The 19,459-nt window shown below is 34.9% G+C and overlaps 3 protein-coding genes across 3 annotated transcripts; 1 reads left to right on the top strand and 2 right to left on the bottom strand.

Annotated features, from left to right (window-relative positions):
• Window positions 1-1,531: 1,531 nt before the first annotated feature.
• Window positions 1,532-4,534, bottom strand: LOC130648471 (piggyBac transposable element-derived protein 4-like). The gene is made up of 2 exons (XM_057454526.1): window positions 3,792-4,534; window positions 1,532-3,631 (listed from the first exon to the last, which is right to left on the bottom strand). Exons 1-2 carry the CDS (start codon window positions 3,956-3,958, stop codon window positions 1,666-1,668), a joined length of 2,133 nt encoding a protein of 710 aa, XP_057310509.1. The 5' UTR covers window positions 3,959-4,534; the 3' UTR covers window positions 1,532-1,665.
• Window positions 4,535-12,891: 8,357 nt separating this feature from the next.
• On the top strand, window positions 12,892-15,220 carry LOC130648460 (uncharacterized). The gene is made up of 6 exons (XM_057454516.1): window positions 12,892-13,560; window positions 13,695-13,822; window positions 13,897-14,083; window positions 14,306-14,500; window positions 14,672-14,928; window positions 15,074-15,220. The coding sequence occupies exons 1-6, from the start codon at window positions 13,107-13,109 to the stop codon at window positions 15,212-15,214; spliced, it is 1,362 nt and encodes a 453-aa protein (XP_057310499.1). The 5' UTR covers window positions 12,892-13,106; the 3' UTR covers window positions 15,215-15,220.
• A 757-nt stretch (window positions 15,221-15,977) lies between these two features.
• Window positions 15,978-17,424, bottom strand: LOC130622187 (oocyte zinc finger protein XlCOF26-like). The gene is made up of 2 exons (XM_057437656.1): window positions 16,582-17,424; window positions 15,978-16,352 (listed from the first exon to the last, which is right to left on the bottom strand). The coding sequence occupies exons 1-2, from the start codon at window positions 16,681-16,683 to the stop codon at window positions 15,978-15,980; spliced, it is 477 nt and encodes a 158-aa protein (XP_057293639.1). The 5' UTR covers window positions 16,684-17,424.
• Between the last annotated feature and the right edge of the window lie 2,035 nt (window positions 17,425-19,459).

Below are 19,459 nucleotides of genomic sequence, written 5' to 3'. Positions count from 1 at the left end.
TCATTAGATCATCATACGCTACGATTTCGACATTAAAGCGATTGAAACGTTTGGCACCTTTTCACGTGAGAAAGAATCTCGCTGAAGCACTGATATTATCAAAGATAGGCTACGGAAATCTTGTCTATAATAATATTCCACAATATCAAATGAAAAGGTTACAAAGAGTTCTAAATGTCACTGCCAGCTTTGTTCTTCAGAGATATGCTTCCACTAACGATGTGTTAGTAATACTGAAATGGCTGCCAGTGCAAGAGCGTGTAAATTTATCGATACTAAAACTGGCACACAAGGTGTTGTATGACGAATGCTCACACTGAAATGGTACAAAAATGGTCGAAGCCTGCGATCTGATGCAGAAAACAAAAATAAACTGCAAAGCGACACATTCCGAAAAACGTTTATGGATTGCTCATCAGCGTTGTTTAACTCTTTCTATACCACGTGAATTTCATGGTAAATTTGGTAGCCCTTGAAAAAGCCTCATATCTTTTGATTGAAACATTATTAGGAAATCTATGACCCCTCAAAAGAAAGGTAAAAGATCAAGGATTCCAAATAAAAAAAAAAAATTCAAAATTCATAATGGCCAAAATCCATAATGGCGGAAAAGCTGTTGAAATTTTTAGAGAAAATGGTAAGTTTTTATATTCTCTTGTTTCTAACTTGTTTTCACATAGTTGTAGGGTGATTTCTTTGCTTAAAAAGTTGTACCCCATTATATTTCTGACACTTTACAAAAAATTTCAGGTCAAAAGGACTATTAGTTCCGGAGTTATGGTCAAATTAAGCCGGTTTCTTATTTTAGTAAGAATGTAACCGTAAAATATTCATAAAAAATGGAAAAGTGTACCCTAAATAAAGTCTAATAACATAATACTTACTAGTTCCTAGAAAGTCAATGACCCCTCAAAAGAAAGGTAATGTATCAAAGATTTTTATTGTGAAAAAAAAAAGAAAATCTAAACCGGTTGAAATCCATAATGGCGGAAAAGATGTGAAAATTTCTTCAAAATTGTGCGTAAAAATGAATTATTTGATCAAAAAATGACTTCCACTTGGTTTTAGAGTGATGTTTTTGCTTACAAAGTTGTACCCCATTATATTTCTGACACTTTGCAAAAAATTTCAGGTCCAAAGGACTATTAGTTCCGGAGATATGGTCAAACTAAGCCGGTTTCTTATTTTAGTAAAAATGTAACCGTAAAATATTCATAAAAAATGGAAAAGTGTACCCTAAATAAAGTCTAATAACATAATACTTACTAGTTCCTAGAAAGTCAATGACCCCTCAAAAGAAAGGTAATGTATCAAAGATTTAATTTTGAAGAAAAAAAAGAAAATCTAAACCCATTGAAATCCATAATGGCGGAAAAGCTGTGAAAATTTCTTCAAAATTGTGCGTAAAAATGAATTATTTGATCAAAAAATGACTTCCACTTGGTTTTAGAGTGATATTTTTGCTAACAAAGTTGTACCCCATTAAAATTCTGACACCTTGCAAAAAATTTCACGTCCAAAAGACAATTAGTTCCGGAGATATGGTCACATGAAGCAGCCTCCTCCTATTTAGAGAATTATCGTAAACCGACGAATAATCGGTTCAAATCCTAATAAAGAACAGGAATACAAACAAAAGAAAATTTGCACAAATGAATGTTTTTCCTAGTGTTTGAATGTTGTATGCCACTTCTGAAAACAATTATTTTCTTTTGTAAAGTGCAAATAAACATCACATTGTGGAGCAGAACACTTCGTGTAAACACGGACTTGCTTCTTCAACTCTGCGTAACAGACTTTACAATTTCGTTTCTCTTCGGTGAATACCGGCATATGTTCAGTGTTATATCTCTTATCAATGGGAGCTTGGAAGTTATTGTAAACAGGAGGATCTGCATACTCTTCCATACTGGTTAGTTGCCTGATAACAGCCTCTCGAAAAACAAGCAAAGCGTAAGACTTAGGTCGCTTGAGCCCCGGAACATCAGGGTTACGGGAGCGATGCAATTGAAACAGTATGAAACCGTTGACTAAACCAACGTCGATCATGTGGAAGAACAGAGTTTTCCACCACCTTACACATTTTCGCAGCATGTTGTATTTTGCTAGATATTGGTCGGATTTATCTACACCATTCATATAAGAATTGTACCGTTGGATGCATTCTGGTTGTCTAACCGTAACTGTAGAAAATTTACCATCAGCTTTGACTTTCCTTTGTACTTCAACAAATTTATCTGCCCTGTCAATGGTGCTCACCATGGTAACCACTTTGTTGTCTTTCCATTGAAGACACAACGCTTTATCTTCACGGCTCCATCTCATAGCTCCCCGGTGTTGTTTAGGTGCCCAGCTCTTTTTTCCTCCCTTCATCGAATCCGGAAAACCTTTTCTGCTTTCAACCACTGTTCCACAAGACGGAGTTTGGTGTTTGAGAAGATCAATGACCAAAATGCATGACGTGTAAAAGTTGTCAAAGAAAATATGATATCCTTGATTCAAGAAGGATTCTGCCAAGGTCATCACAACACCATATCCAAGCCCGTGTTTTGGATGGACAACTCCATCCCCACTCCCCGTGTAAACACTAAAGTCACATGTATAACCAGTCTTGCTGTCGGCAATTACCCAGAGTTTGATACCAAATTTAACCGGTTTGTTCTTGATATACTGGCGGATACCAGAACGATGTTTCGACTTGACAAGGCGCTCATCAACTGCTAAGTTTTGTTCTGGTTGGAACAGCGTGCGGCAACGATTTCTAAAATGATCGATGAACGGTGCGACCTTCTTTAGCTTATGACCTTGTTCCTCCTCCTCAGGATCCACAACATGTAGCATGGACAACAAAGCGTAGAACCTACTCCTGGACAGCATCTCCCTTGCCCATAAACCATGAAACAGTGATTTGACACTCCAGTATCGGTCGTGTCGCGGTAGCCGCACGATACCCATGTACATAAGTAAAGCGATAAATTGCTTCATCTCGTGGACAGAGGTTTCTTTCCATGACCCATCTTTTTTTGCACAACTTTTCTTTTTGCTGATGTTTCTCCAGCCATATGTATTAGTATGCTTCACTATATCCTGAATCAATTCCTCACTAAAGAATAGTTGGAAAAAATCAATTTCTTGAACGCCGCGTATCAATGGAACATCACAATGCAATCCTGGGTCACGTGTCGGAGTAAAATCTGGTAGAATGTTTGGAGTATCTGGATCATCATAACTCTTGGTATTCTTATGTGCTACTGGCTCCTTATTAGCTGGCTTCTTATTGGCTGGTTTCTTGTTAGCTGGCTTCTTTTTACCTTTTTTTGTAGAGGTATGTTTCTCGCAAATGTTTTCTTTGTTATCGCAGTCATCATCGGTTGACCCCAAATCAATAACCTGTTTTCGAGGACGGCGCGTGCGACGAGAAATTCTCGTACTGGGCTCATTAGTGACTGTGGCATGGTCAGGAACATTATTATTGGCACAGAATGTTAGAGAAACAGCAGAATTTAGAGCAGTTACTTGACTTTCATTGTTCAACGTTTCAGTCGAGTTTGTGGACAGCGGCGGTGGCGGTGAAGAAGGAGGCGGTGATGAGCGACCGACAAGATTGCTTTCAACATCAGCATTTGGATCACTAAAAATAAAAGGAAGCAATCACCCTGAGAAAAGTCTTACCATCACCTTTTATTGAGACTGTTTAAAAGTAGACATCAAGTATGTTACATAAAATAATTACAAGACAGGTTCCAAGCGAGAAACGCATAAGCACAGAAAAAGGACGATAAAGCACTTACTTTTCATCCCAATCCGAGTAGTAACCCAATAAAGCATTATCTATTCTTTCTTCTTCGTCACTACTGAGGCCCCCATGACATGAATCGATGTCAGAATCATCAGTTTCAAGCATATAATTGACAGCATCTTCAAGAGAAATTCTCCTTGAGCTTCCAGCCTTCGCCATTTTGTTTTTTGAATGTTTGTGATGTTGCTGGCCCGAATCTACAACTCACACGGAAACGAAAATACTTGAATCTGATTGGCTGATTCAAAAGCCGTATTTTGAGCTTTTATAGCCTGCGAGACGACCAGTGGTTGTTTCACAATTCGATTTTGAAGTCATCAGTCCCACAGGACTGATTTTAGCTGGGGCGGTATAGAAAGAGTTAATGATCTTCCTGGCAATATTCGTTCCGTTGTCAACCATAAAGAATTTATCAAAAAAGTCAAATTATTTTTACACGATAGTGCTTTGTGCAAACTTTTATCCAAATAATGTGAATAACTCTATGCATGTAGGCTACCTATTTCCCCCCATCTTTTCATTATAGTTCTACCTTTTTTGTGTGTCCTTACATCGGTGCCATCAATTTATTTATTTTTAATTAGTCTCTTCTTTTTTTTTTTTTTTTTTCTTGTTCAATGTGTCTACTTACTCTACCGGCACCATTTCGTACTCTGTGAGCCCATTTATTTCATTATGCACTTAGATTCAATATATTTTTTTACTGATCTTATAGATTTTAAAGATTTTTATAGTTTTTATTTTTTTTGTAGGCAGAAGAACCATTTGTAAATTATGGATGCCAAATATATGTTTAATAATAATAATAATAATAATAATAAGTTATTTCCTAGCATTATTTTTAAAGGGATAATAAGTTTTTATTTTTACAGAATTCAGGACAAAATTGTTGTTATTACGTTTGAATATCTTTAAATTTAACTTGATCTTTGAAGGTTTTTTTATTAAGTTAAAATGTTAAAATATCAAGATTATAGTTATAAGCTTTTGCTGAGAAATAAAAACGAGTTATCTTTTACAGTTCTATTCTCTTATATCTTTGCGATCTTTCGATTAATTCGTCACGAGAAGGTCTTTCTTCTGGTGCAACTGTAAGTTCTAACTGACGCTTTTGTCGGTCCTTCTTGCTCTCTTTCTTTCTTTTCGTAGCGCAGGCAGTAATTTTTTTTTAATGTTCGAGAATTAGTTGTAATCTTTCTCTTCTTTTACCACCTTGGCCACAAATCGTTTTGTTGGCTTTGAATATGCCACAAAGAATAATGGTTTTATCTCCCCTTCTTCATCTATAGCGCATTTTTAAGGAAAGAAAATTTAAAAAAACAACCAACGATGTTACTTCTTGTTCTGTTTGACACAAGGAATTAGCAACCTCAAGTCCAGCTTAAACACCAATGCTTCGTAATAACAGGTGTTTATATTGACTTCTGCGATCATCTTTTTCTTTTTGTGTTTGCACGCTTATTGAAACTTCATTTAGAGAAGTCTCTTGAAACGCTGCTTCAACAACCTTTAAAACAAATATTGCAAAAAAAATGAAACAATCTTAACAACAGCATCCACTTCATTCTTTTATTGCTTCAAGGAACGCAGAAAAAGAAGGAAATGATAATAATAGGAGTAATAACAATATACCTCATTTTGAATCCTTTTTTCAGCTTTCTTCTTTAAAGTTGGTGCCGCCTTTTCTTTTTGTTGCTTGTGGGAGAAACGAGATGATGCCGCGCCTTTGTCTAGATGTGTAGTGCAGTCTGTTCTGCATTTCCGAACTTAGGTAAAAATCTTTGTCCCTATCAAAATGATCAGAACATAAGAACACATTATTTGAAAGATTTTTCCTGCTGATTGTCCTAACCCAAGCAGCCATTACGCTTGGTTCAGTAGGAAGCGACAAAAAACCTTTGTCTTTGTTCGTTTTACTGTTATTCTCACAACCAATGGCAGCACACCAAATATAAAGCACACCACTTTAAATGCCTCGCTTGTCCATTTTACGACTAAAATATATAAAACCTTTACCGAGGTTGTAGCCCTAAGTGACAATTTACAAAAAACGCAGATAAATAACACTCGTCTCTTTTAAATGCCTGGTTTATGAATTTTACGATTAAAATAAATAAAACCTTTACCGAGGTTGTCGCCCTAAGTGACAATTATCTTGTATCAATACGAAAAATCGCAAATACATCACACTCGTCACTTTGAAATACCTCCTTTATCAATTTTACGGCTATAATATATAGAACCTGAAACGAGGTTGTAGTCCTTAAATGACATTTATCTTATATCAATACGAGAAATCACAGATATATAACATTCGTCTCTTTTTTAAATGCCTCGTTTATCCATTTTACAACTAAATTATATAGAACCAGAAACGAGGTTGTCGACCCTAAATGACAATTGTCCTGTATCAATACGAAAAATCACAGATATATAACACTTGTCTCTTCTAAATGCCTCGCTTATCCATTTTACGAGTAAAATATATGGAAGCTGAAACGAGGTTGTCGACCGCAAATGACAATTATTTTGTATAAATACGAAAAATAGCAAATATATTACACTCGTCTCTTTTAAATGCCTCGTTTATCAATTTTACGACTAAAATATATAAAACCTTTACCGAGGTTGTCGTCCTAAATGACAATTATCTTGAATCAATACGAAAAATCGCAAATACATGACAATCGTCACTTTGAAATGCCTCGTTTACCAATTCCACGGCTACAATATGAGAACCTGAGATGAGTTTGTAGACCCTAATTACAATTATCCTGTTCTTGACACTAAAGTACAATTATCTTGTATCAATACGAAAAATCGCAAATACATGACACTCGACACTTTGAAATGCCTCGTTTATCAATTCCGCGGCTAAAGTATAAGAACCGGAGACGAGTTTGTTGACCCTAAATTACAATTACCTTGTATCAATACGAAAAATCGCAAATATATGAGACACTCGTCACTTTTTAATGCCTCGTTTATCAATTTTACGGCTAAAATATATAGAACATGAGACGAGGTTGTCGTCCCTAAATCACAATTATCTTGTATCAATACGAAAAATTCCAAGTATATAACACACGTCTCTTTTAAATGCCTCGTTTATCAATTTTACGGCAGAAATATATAGAACCTGAGACGTGGTTGTTCCTAAAGTACAATTTTTTTGTATCAAATATAGAAAAATAAAATATATAGACATTGTAAAATCACGAAATGAAGAAACATATCTGTTTCGGTAAACACTGTCTCAAAAAATCTTCCGCGTAAATGTTGCCTTAAGGCCTATTCCCGCGGTCGATTTTGAAACAAGTGTACTCAGCATGCGAAACGATGAACACTTTGCTATGTTCGTTTAATTTAGAAAACTGTTTATAATTAATTTCCCTTTTTGGAGGAAAAATTAATAAACAATGTTCTTGTTTTATTCTTCGACCCGCAGAAAACTTTCCAGACTTGGTGACACGTGCGATTATATATAATTCGTTTAGTTTTTGTCTCGTTTGTAAATGGGGGTAAAATTATTACTTTGCTTAATTTTGTGCTTGGATTAAAAAAAACATAAGAATAATTTTGTTTAATTTTTTTCTGTACAAATCTCTACGTCATGCGGTACATATTATAACAGCCTCGTATTCGTTTTCAAGATCATAAATAAAAAAAATAGCGTGCGTTGAAGGTGAGCAAGCAGGAAAGCTTGAACTTTATTGAATAATAATGTTAGTTTTGATAGTTTGTTAAAGGATTAAGACAGCAAATTTGTATTTAATATACTTTTATGCTTAACTAAGTACACTATTATTTTTGCGGAACTCCGCTAAGAAAATCCTATCGCTCTTGCTTTGGAGGTTGAGGCACTCCTCGTGGAATGAGAAGAGACAAGCTTGGTATCGATACCAGCACATTCTAGAGTAGTTGTTACCCAACGAGACAAGATTGACGTACCCACAGGTTTAAAGGTTAGCTTGTCAGGATCTCCAAGTGACTAAAGATATTTTTAAGACAATATCTATATCATCGTAAAGGAGTAATGTGGCAGATGCAATTTAAATACTTCACGCGTAAAAAGTTTCATAATTGGTTGCAATTCCATATTGAGGCTCCATTATGATTAATAATGCTGATCTTGCAGTATGCAGAAAATTGTTTTTGTGCTATTCACAAAGAGGTCAGTTAAGAAATTCAGACCTACAACAATATTATGATGATACGGATCAATTGACTTACACAGGCAATAGTTCATCTATTCCTGATGTATATTAGATATTGATTCCTTGTACCATCACTTAGCGACGAACTGATAATATTTTTGGCTGCATGAGAGAGATTATTCACATATTTAGCTTTCCACACACTATCCCAATTAATAGGGGGTCAAGCTTTCCTCCATTGGGTATGTTTTTTTAGAACGTGAAGGTAAAGTCAGATGGTATGGCCAGTTTTGCACAACAAGTACTCCAGTAGCTTTGTCAAAAAATATTTTGTGCGAGACTGCGGGTATGAGTGAAAATGGTGGTAATGCATAGAATTTAAAACCTTTTCAATCAAATAAAAATGCATTAACACCCCAAGCATCTGGGTCTGGCCGGAAATAAATAAATTTTTCCATTTGACAATTCCTCCTCGAAGCAAACAAATCAATTGATGGATTGCAATTTAATTTTAATATCGAGGAATGTAGTACTTTGGAATCTAATTTCCACTCAATGAAACTTTCATTCTTTCTAGATTCTGTATCTGTAATAGTATTTTCTTTTCCAGGGATATATGAAGCAGATATCCATATATCCAGACTTTTTTGCCAGAGTCCAAAGTTTGAAAACTATGTCGTTGCAAATTAATGAATGAGAGGTATCCATCTTGTTAATGCAGAAAACTGCCGTGGTGTTTTCAGACAATATTTTGACCAAGAGCATTTATGTGTAAATCTCTTTCATTTTTGTACCAAAATCCATTTATTTTGATGCATTAGTTTTAATAACTAACTCTCTCAAAATGAATTATGCATATAATAAATATTTTTTAGACAAAGAAACATCAGGGTATTCATGTTCGGTGACTATGAATTTTTGTGTGTGATGTATGGAATAACCGGTGCAAGCGGTATGTAACATTCAAAAAAAAGAAAAATTATTCTAAATGATGTTGCAATCAATCAATACTTCAATTAAATTTTCTACAGGTCGTCATTGCTGCCTTTTTTGTGAAATAACATCAAAAGAAATGAAATCACCTTCATTAAAAAGAGGAACAATAAAAAAAAAACCTTGGAATCACTGAAAAGTGACCTAACAAGATTTCGAAATGCTAGCGGCAAAATAAGTAACGCAAAAAACTTTAATAATGTTATTGACGATGCTATGTTCAACATACCTCTTGATCAAGTTAGTAATTTCAATTTGACTAAAGGAAGTTGAAATGCAAAAATAACTTTCACATATTATATCTCTCCAGGTAGCACTACCATCACTACAGATTTCTTTGGGAACATATTTGAAATTTTTCAACATGCTAGAAGATTAATGTCATCTGTTGGATGTCAGTGCCGCAATCAAAAACAAAACAATGACAGATGAAAGCTTTGAGTCATATGTGGCGACACAAATTAAAATACGCGACTTGGAATATCTTGTTCAAAATTAAAAAATTAACCTTGTTCATGAAGCCATTACCATGAACATATTAACAAGACCTGAAAAAGAAGAGAAGATACTGAGCATCTATTATCCAAGACTAAAACACTTGAATGATAAAATGAGAGAAAAGGTAATTCTCTTATCTCATAGGGCAGTGTTTCAATCTTACACTTGAATATGTAACTATACAAATTTTTCCCACTATAAAACATGCATTATCATTAATAATTATCAAAATATATTTGAAACAAAATCGCACTAAAGAAAATTCAAATAAAGTATGATGATTATTTTCTTCTTTATTTTTTAAGTTGGCACAAATTGATGAATTGGAGGAAAACACAGGGCCTTGTGTGAAGTCATTAGACACAAAATTGAAGCAAATAGGCGTACCATACCATGGAAAATCCTTTATTGGTAATGACGTACATAAAATGTTAAAGGTAAATTGCTGTTTCGAGTGGTTATATATACAAATTTTTTACAAAGTATTTTTATATGAATTTCAATCTCCTTGTTCATACATCATTTTTCAATAGGTGAAAAATATACTGGAATTATGCAACAGCATCCCTATCTCGGTAGTGAATTTGGGATTTTGTGATACTGATATACACCGAGCAACTTGATGAATTCTGTAAAAAACTTTGAAAATTCAAAGATACAGGAATTAGGTAGCTATGCTTTACTTTTTTTCTCGCCACATAAGTCTTGGTGCCTAATATCAGTCTTGTGACAATCAGGTGTGTGTTATGCTATCCAATTTAAAAATGAAAATTTATCGCTATGAACAATTTTTGAACAGCGAACAATTTTTTGTTAATGCTTTGGGATTTGAATCTTTTTAAAATATTCCTGTCAGTTTTTCAAGATTTTGTTTCAGATACAGCTATTAAAACTTTGATGAGTACAGCATTCACCCTGAGTTTAATATGTTGAGAAGCACATATACTAATGCGAGACCACCAACATCAACAGTGAGTGTCATTATGGAACAACACCATTTGAAAGTAACACCAGTATGCAAAAGCTATATTCCTGAGATTAAAAAATGGAAAACAGAACTTCAAATCGAAGAATGATTCAGACTATTATCTGAGATAGCCAGTGAGGAATGTATATAGTGTATAGTAATTTTAACATTCAGACCATTAGCTGAGATAGCCAGCGAGAATGTATATAGTACAATACCTACAACTGAGCTTTAGTTGTTGCTAGAAAATTATCAGCTTGATTGACTTCAACGACCACAAAAATTCCCAAACTTTAGAGTCACATATCTCGTAAAAAAAATATGTAATTAAGATTCGGCTTTTTTTAAAAGGTTAACCAAGTATTCCTCCATACGAGTATGCAATTAGTTTGTTCAGAAAAACTTCTGAACGCGATTATTTGAGCATTATCCTGGGATAGGCAAAACGAAACTTTGAAAATGATTCCATATTTCCCTGAAGAGCGACCAACATACTTGCGAAGTTTATTCTTCCTTGTTTCTGCTTGATTGAAATTCTAGTGCCTTAGGGGCTGTTCCTAAGCCTGATAGTGAGGACCTGCGCCTCATTCATAACTGCTCAATGCCTCCTGGTAAAGGTGTTAACACCTACATTACCATTGAAAAACAACGATTTCAAACCATAGATCACGCTGTCAAGCTGATAAGTAATGGTTGTTTTCTGGCAAAAATTGACCTAAAACGTGCATGGCGGTCAGCCTTCTAACTATGCTGCCCTAGGTTTGAATTGGAAATTCAAGGGTGCCTCAACTTTTTCTTACCTTGTGGATACACGCCTACCTTTTGGTGGTAGGAGTGCTTTTGGTATTTTTCACCGCATAACTCAAGCTGTTCGGCGGATAATGGCTAAGAAAAGCTTCAACCTCCTAGTTGTGTACCTTGATGATTTTCTCATCATTGGGAGAAACAGGAGTGAATGCAAAGCTGCATTCGATGCTTTGTCCGCGTTACTTGTGTCTTTGGGCTTCCAACTTAGTCCATCTAAAGTTGTTACACCGTGTCAGGAGCTTGTGTTCCTTGGCGTCCTTCTTAATTATGTGGAATGCGTGGTTTCCTTGCCAGCTAATAAATTGTCTGCGTTGAAGGAAACGGTCAACTCTTTCTCCCTGCGGAAAAAAGCCTCCAAGTATGTAATGAACCCCTTCCTAGCCTCACTCGCACTTAAAGCTAGCTAGCATAAGACTGCCGACTTAGCTGGAATAATATTAGAACTTAGATAGCACATAGCATATATTCATTACTTACTCACCTCCGAAGTGATCGGACGTGTTTTCATCCGTGTTTATCCAAGTGTACTCATGCACTAGAAAGCTCGAAGACAGCCTTTGCTAATATAACGGAAGTATCATTATTTCTTTAACTTACATTGAAATGGCTTATGCTTTAACTAAAACTGATTTAAAGTCTATAAAAAAAGATGAACTGATTGAAAAGTTTCTTGACATACAGACAGAGAGAGATGCATTGAAGGAAATACATGATAAATTAGACGCCATTAATTCTAAATTTGAAGCACTTAATAGCGACATAGCGATTTCGCAGAATGTTACTTCCCTTCTCTGCAAAAGAGTAAGGGAACTTGAAAAAAGATGCGGTATGTCAGAACAGCATTCCAGGCGTGAATGTTTGGAGTTAGTGGGTATTCCGGAATCTGAACTTAAACTTAAAGATATTGATTCAACAAAGTTTGGTTTTGATGGCGGTACCAAATTATGTATAAATGAAAGTTTGTGTGGGATGTACCGTGGTCTCTGGTCGAGATGTAAAAAACTTTACAATAACGGTGACATCTCTGGCTTTTGGACTTCAAATGGAACAGTGAAGGTTAAAATTAATGAAGATGGCATCGTAAATTCAATTTAACATGATACTGATTTACAAGAATTTTTTCCAAATATTAATATTAGTGAACTTCCTGATTGATTTTTTTTTCATGTTTTATTTGTCGAGTTTCGCGCCATTTTTGTTCTCTGTTCTTTGTTTGGATAAAAAGGCGTATTTTTATTTTTATTTTTTTCCCGCCGCCTTTTCCATATATATTTATATTTTAGTTATTATTATTAATTCTAAACATGGCTGTCTTTTATCGGACGTTCCAGCATATATATTTTCCAATTTAATTTGGTTTGTTTCTTATAGCCTAACATTTGTTTCATCCGATAGATAATTCTGATATTTATTGCACATTGTTGCTGTCTCATGTGGTGTATGTATCGATTGAAGTGAATTCCCAAGAGCGGGCGGGTTCTCTCGCCTCCCTGTTGGGTATTATACATCTCAACATCATTTCCTGTTATAAACTTTTAAACTGTTGTTTTATTTATTTATTTTAGCAACTGGCTAGTTCATTATTGGTACAATACTTTAGCAAACGTTTTGCTACACGATTATGTCTATTGCCAACAATTTTACGAAATAGAAACGCCGCAGCAAATTTTTTTTTCGTACACGGTAGGCAGTATCATTGACCGTGGGCAGTATCATTTTAACCGTTGGCAGTATCATGCCGAAATAGCCGAAAAAATCAAATCAAGATGGTAGTTTAGCAGTGCAGAGCGGACGAACATAGTGTTTACATTTTGTCTTCTGAGTAACCTTATAATGAATATAAAGCGCAGAAGCTATTCAATATCAGTTGACGATTTTAATAGTTATGTTAACATCTTTTGACATATTTCAAGCGACAATGAACAGTAAAATGAAGATGAAATGTAATCCCAGTCAGAGATTCAAAAACACTGATTGTCCCTTCAGCTTGGTGCTGAAGTATAAAAAAGAAGAAGGTGATAACAATTGTTTGCTAGAAATGGAATGGACTCATAATCACCCAGTAAATTCTCTACAGTCATTATCCTTTAAGGATATCAAGCCAGATGTTGTGGCTGAAATTACTCAGCTATATGAAAGAGGCTTCACTCCTGGGTTATCTTATCAAGAGATTTGGACCAAAACTAAAAAGTCGTATGAAAGTGAAGTAGCTTTTCACAAGTTCATCTCTGACCGATCAGTGTTTCCCAGACGCACAGATTATAATTATTTATATACAGAATATCATCGAAAAAAATATGGAACACAAAACACAAGTACAATGTTTGAAAAGTTGAATAGTATGTTCATTAAATGATTTCGTATATTCTATTTTTGTTATTTCAATGATACATTTTATGTATTTTTCAACTTTGATGTCAGTTTGATAACGTATATATAGTATATATTCGTGAAATTTTGTTATATTTTTTAGCTTTGGTTGAGCAAGAAACTCTCAAAGATTCGGATATTTCAATAAAAGCTCAGAAATTTGATGCTGAACAGAATGATCCCTTTATCCTGGTAATCATTACTCCACTTATGAAAAGAGTACACGAGAAGGTTAGTCTTCAAAATTTCTCTTTTAAAGTGTCCAACATTGAGCATGAAAATATATGATTCTTATTTGTATTTAGATCAGAAGTTCTGGAGAACTAGTATTTCTTGATTCAAGTGGTGGTATGGAAGAATGCAATCTCCGAGTATTCCTCATGGTAACACACTCTTTTGTTGGAGCACTGCCTCTTGGAATCATTGTCACTAGTGATGAAACAACAGACACAATAACAAGAGCATTAGAAATCTTTTCAGCAACACTGCCTGGTATGTTTGATACAGCTACATTTTTGTGGTTCTGTTATGTCAGTCAGAACTATATACTATGGGGGCTGGGGGTAGTTGAGTATGACCTTTGATTGTACCCTCTTTGTGACTTTTGACTGTTAGATGACTAATGAAGATATTTTCATATACCATTTTGTCAGAAATTTTATGCTATGTTAAATATCTCCATTTGTAAAAAAGTAATAATTTTTCTAAATTTAGATGTTGCCTTTTATGATAAAGGACCATTGAATGGACCCGGTGTCATTATGACCGACAACTGTGATGAGTTGAAAGACGCTTTACATGCTGTTTGGCCGAAGTCACGCTTATTGTTATGTATTTTTCACCTAATGCAGCAAGTATGGAGGTGGCTTTTCGATAAAAAACATGGGATATCACAACATGATAGACCAGGTTAGATTTAAAATGTTGAAAAATTTTAAATGTCGAAAAATGTTTCAATGATTTCTAACTATTTCTAAGAAGCCTCCAATAAAGTTTCAAGAATGTTTCGATAGTTTCTAAATATACTTAAATAAAAATCTGAAAGTGTTTCTATAGTTTCTCATATATATCTTCATTTAGTTATTATGGCAAAATTCAGAAAAGTAGTTTATGCTGAACTTGAAACCGAGATGGAAGAAGTGTACGATGAACTTCTAGATAGTTTTGGACCGAAGTATCCCCAATTGACGTCATATTTGGAAAACGTTTATGATATGAGAGAAAGGTGGTGTTTGTGCTATCGAAGAAAAATGACCATAAGAGGAAACAATACAAATAATTTTGTGGAAGCTCAATTTTTGGTGTTGAAAGATAACATTTTAAACAGAACAAAGGAGGTACATAATAATAATAATACATTTCTACTGAGGTCAAACTTTTTTTCCTTGAGTCAAAGCTGCTGAGTCGAAGTTCACCTATTGGTATTTATATCAGAGATCTATAGTTAAAATATTAACATTCAGTAATATTTCAATTTTTCAGATAAATATAAATGGTTTGTTCGAGAAGCTTACAAAAGATTTCAATGATCATTACAAGTCTAAGTCATCATTATCCTGGCACCTTCAAATGTTGAGAATGTCTATTTCATTAAATACAAGATTGTTTATTATCAATCAGTAATAATTTCAAAATGTCTTTTTCCCATATTTAGCGACAGCGAAAGTCACGATACTATTCAACAAGATCCGATGGATGAAGGATCCACTTCAAATGTAACAGGTAACATTTTCAACCTTCTAGCTTAATTTATAATTTTATACAAGTATGACCATGGTGGAAATATATTTCGAATAAATTTTGAAACACATAGCTGTTTATCATATTTTAACAATGTCAGAATATTCCCATTTAGATGAGCGTAGAAGTGTCGAAACAGTAAACTTTCAAGAAATTCAAACTGAGTTCACGGAAGCTAGCGAAAAAACATTGAGGATGATCGAGTTAAACCGCAATAACAATGATTTTTTACGAGGAGCGTCAAAGTTTTGTGACAGAATTTCAAAGTACGAAACTCAGACTTCAAAACTCTGTTCTGCATTCCACACATTCGCAAGTGATATTCACTACAGTAAAAAAGTTACCAACCAAACTCATTCTAAAAGTCGAACTGGCAAGAAAATAAAAGTTCAACCAGAGGCTGTTAAAAGACGAAGCACAATTTCCGGAAGCAAGGTTGCTATTCAAAAAGGGATGACGAAACGTAAGAACCCGTTCAACGTTGAACCAAGTTTGAAACGAGGTCATTCGTTTACTAAAAATGTTAGTAATAACGAACCCGTTGCGAAAAAAGCCGGCCGAACAATGGGTTCTAAAACAAAGTTTTTAACTCCGCAAGTAAAGAGACCAGCCATTAAAAAGGACAGTAAACAGTAAACAAATAATTTTACTTAGAATGTATTTTCTCATGACGTTTCAGATTTCCATGAGTCGAGAATTTTTTGGTACAAACATCACATGTATAAGTTTGTGTTTCATGTACTGAATGGGTATGTCTCTTCAATGCTTGTTGTGAAGAGAACGACTTTTCACATAGAGCGCACGTGATTATGTTATCGTGAATCTTCCTGTGCTTTCTCAAAGAAATTTTGTTGCTGAATTCCTTTTGACAAATATCGCAAGTACATAGTACGCAATTCTTGCTGTGATAGTTAAACTCCTTCTGTCGCGTGAAGGTTTTCTTGCATTTTGCGCAAATCAACGACTCAGTTTGACCACAGTCATCTTCTTCTCGCTTCTTTTGCCCTTTCTTGTTCCATTCCTACGATGAATCAAACGTAAAATTTGAATTAATCTAGTGTATAATTTGAAATAATATGTCACAGAGATCTGAGTACGAGGTTGTTATTCACTCTGAGTACGAGGTTGTTATTCACGTGTTCCTACATTTGAACGTTTACTGTATGATATTTGCCTTGTACATTGTATATTTTGTGATTAGTTAAAAAAAAAAACTTAAAACGAACGTGTTATTTTTAACACAGACACACCTTTCTCGAAGCATCGTCAAGTGCCTTCCATCTTTCTGATCCAATTTTACTCATCTCTGCCAGTTCTGGCGGGGCATCATCCGCAACAGTCGCTTCACTCATAAAGGTGTTCTGAAGGAAATAATGTTTCGATAAAATCTGTGAGCATTGTTTATACGGAGTTGACTCATGACACAAAAGTAGGGGATTGTACTTACCACTGTTTCGCGATAAAACAAATGAAAGCCATTTATTTTGCTGCTTTTCGTTTTCTCGTTGGATGCTAAAACAGACAACAAAGTTTCAAAAGTTGATTATATTTTGGGTCTTTACGCATATAAGAACAACCTTGGTATAAATGCTGTAGAATTCGATGGTGTGAAAAAACCTCTCACCAACATTGAAATCAATATTCTCTTCTGACATGTTGTAAGTAATCACAGTGAGAAAAACTCGATCAAAATAAAACTTATATAATCTTTGAGAAACAAGCATCTATCTTAGTATATAAAGATTAATGGTACTTACCAGCTACTTTCGCTTCGAATAAGTTATTCCACACTCATATTCTGTATTTCTCTTTGTTTTCGGTCAAGTCAAAAGTTTCCACGGGCATTTGCGGTACAAACACTTGAGCATGTCAAAGGACCGGTTTCCGAAAAATATTGAAAAAATTAATAGATACTGCCAACGGTTAAAATGATACTGCCCACGGTCAATGATACTGCCTACCGTGTACGGAAAAAAAATTCGCAACGCCGCAAGAATACTGTTCTGCCCAATCTTGGAACGCGCCCCGTCTTAAGACTGGACTGCCCAATCTATGGACGTACATGCCCAATCTTTGAACAACTGTGGAAGACAAGAAGACAATAAGATTTTTAGAATTTACCTCTTAATAGAAACTTTAAATTGAAACTTTTCTTGAAAATCAAAAGGCCAAAAATTTATATATACCATGTTATGTTTAAAAAAATTGAAACTACTTAACCATATTAGCTAGCTGGCTACAGCTCGCTAGCTTGTTAAACATCTCATCCAATGAAATTAACAGCTAGCTAACTAATAATATGGTTGAATACGATTTTTCTGATTCTTCATTAACATAAACATTTTATTTTTAAAATTTAGCCACTACTACAAGCTGCATATAAATGCTAAATGTATAACACAGCTTTACCCAGCTAACTAGCTATCTACGATTTTTACTCTACTGTGTCCAAAAACTGGCTGGGTCAATTCAATAGTACCCAAAATATGATGTTTTAATGTGCCTGAGAATGTTTTTTGGGTCTTCCAAAAAACAGAGCTCATGTAATACATCCCTTTTTTAAAGGTGCAAAAGATGGGCCTAACATGGTCTTTTGCCCAATCTTGTGACACCCCTGCCCAGTCTTAAGACTGGGCAATTTTATGTTCAAAGATTGGGCAGAACAAAACTATTAGTCTCACAGGGGGGTTTACATTCATCGTAAGTGTATGGACTTCTTGTCTTTAATTTTCATGTTGGAGTATTCAGCCCACTCATAAAATCTGTTACGGCGTCCTTATGGTTTAGAGACATCTGCAACAGCTCGACTTTACCGTTTATCAGCAAAACATTTGAAGTTTCTGTGTTAGATATTTTTTACCAACATCATTGATGAGGAATAGAAATATTAGTGGTCCCAAGACACGTACTTGTGGTACACCAGAGAGTATAAAAACTGGTACTGGTGTGCTGTTTTGTCTTCCGTTCAATTTGTGTTCATTTAAACATTCCTCATTGTTAGTTACCAGTTCTAGTGAAATAGTCAGCAATAGACAGATAGTACTTACATGGAGGAGTCAATAGGTTAAGTTGTGCGATGGCATGAAAAACATGCCTGCTGAGCCCACATCAAAGTTAGCAGCACCAACCCAATTGTTATCTGTCACACCCACGAAGCTTACGCTGGCGGTGGGATTGATTTTATTTGGTCTACAAAAAATCTAAATATTTTAAACCGTGATTTTTCAAATGTTATTGACCCAGACCTTATTAGGCACTTCAGATATCAATTTTAATACAATTAGTCGCACAGTGTTCTTTCTCAGCAACGAGCAGTTATTTAAAACCTTAAGAACATAGACAAAATGCAACCATTTGCATGCCAAAGATCTGCTGACACTGCTGATAGTGCAAGTAGTGCATGTTGCGAGCGCGCTTGTTCTCAAAATATTTTGTTTATGAGTGGGTACAGAGATTGTTCAAATTTGGACTCTTGAAAATAAAAAAAGTTGCATAATTTGTTGATTTAAATTTATTAAAAAAAATAATTTTGTACGGGCTTACCATGGCAGTAGGGAGGTGTATGTGTGTGAGAGATATATCACTAAAAGCTCTCTGATGCTGGTGGTTTATATTCTTTTTCTTGGGTTTGATAGTTGTTTTGTTTTTTTCTCTTTGATTTTTATGGTAGTCATTGGATTTTCTGTTTTTTTTATTGGAATTGGAGTTGGTGTTTTTGTAGTCTAATTTAGGTGGTCGTATTTTGAGCTTCATGAGTGGTACTGGTCGCTGTCTTTGATTCGGAATTTTTTTGGGGGAGGAGTTTAGTTCTTTTAGTTGACTGAAGTGTAGAGGGATACCTACCAGACTTATCTGGAGAGGGTTGGCCGCACGTTACCTTGTCTGGTATGGGTGAGGTATATATATGTACTGTAATTGTAATTCAATTTGATTTAATTTAGATTGTATCTCCGTGATGTTTTCATTGACTTATTCCAGAAGAATATGGTGAAGGGAAATGGTGGGGATGATATTTATGCATGACCCAAAATTCTCGATTTCTGTTTTTCTTTTCGGAGCATGTCCAAGCATTGTTTTTTTTTTTCTTTTGTGTACGAAGGTAGGGGAGTCTTCTGGAATGCCAGTACT

Source organism: Hydractinia symbiolongicarpus, chromosome 1, assembly GCF_029227915.1.
Source record: "Hydractinia symbiolongicarpus strain clone_291-10 chromosome 1, HSymV2.1, whole genome shotgun sequence".
In the NCBI taxonomy this organism is placed as follows: domain Eukaryota; kingdom Metazoa; phylum Cnidaria; class Hydrozoa; order Anthoathecata; family Hydractiniidae; genus Hydractinia; species Hydractinia symbiolongicarpus.
The sequence above is the reverse complement of the archived record's forward strand: the minus strand, read 5'-3'. Positions and strand labels throughout refer to the sequence as shown.

Coding starts and splice junctions, on each gene's coding strand:
- LOC130648471 (XM_057454526.1), bottom strand. CDS start 3,958: ATGGCGAAGGCTGGAAGCTCAAGGAGAATTTCTCTTGAAGATGCTGTC. Junction 3,632..3,791: donor TACTCGGATTGGGATGAAAA/GTAAGTGCTTTA, acceptor TTTTATTTTTAG/TGATCCAAATGCTGATGTTG.
- LOC130648460 (XM_057454516.1), top strand. CDS start 13,107: ATGTTAACATCTTTTGACATATTTCAAGCGACAATGAACAGTAAAATG. Junction 13,823..13,896: donor TGAAAAGAGTACACGAGAAG/GTTAGTCTTCAA, acceptor ATTTGTATTTAG/ATCAGAAGTTCTGGAGAACT. Junction 14,929..15,073: donor TTTTAAACAGAACAAAGGAG/GTACATAATAAT, acceptor TCAATTTTTCAG/ATAAATATAAATGGTTTGTT.
- LOC130622187 (XM_057437656.1), bottom strand. CDS start 16,683: ATGAGTGAAGCGACTGTTGCGGATGATGCCCCGCCAGAACTGGCAGAG. Junction 16,353..16,581: donor TTGACGATGCTTCGAGAAAG/GTGTGTCTGTGT, acceptor GATTCATCGTAG/GAATGGAACAAGAAAGGGCA.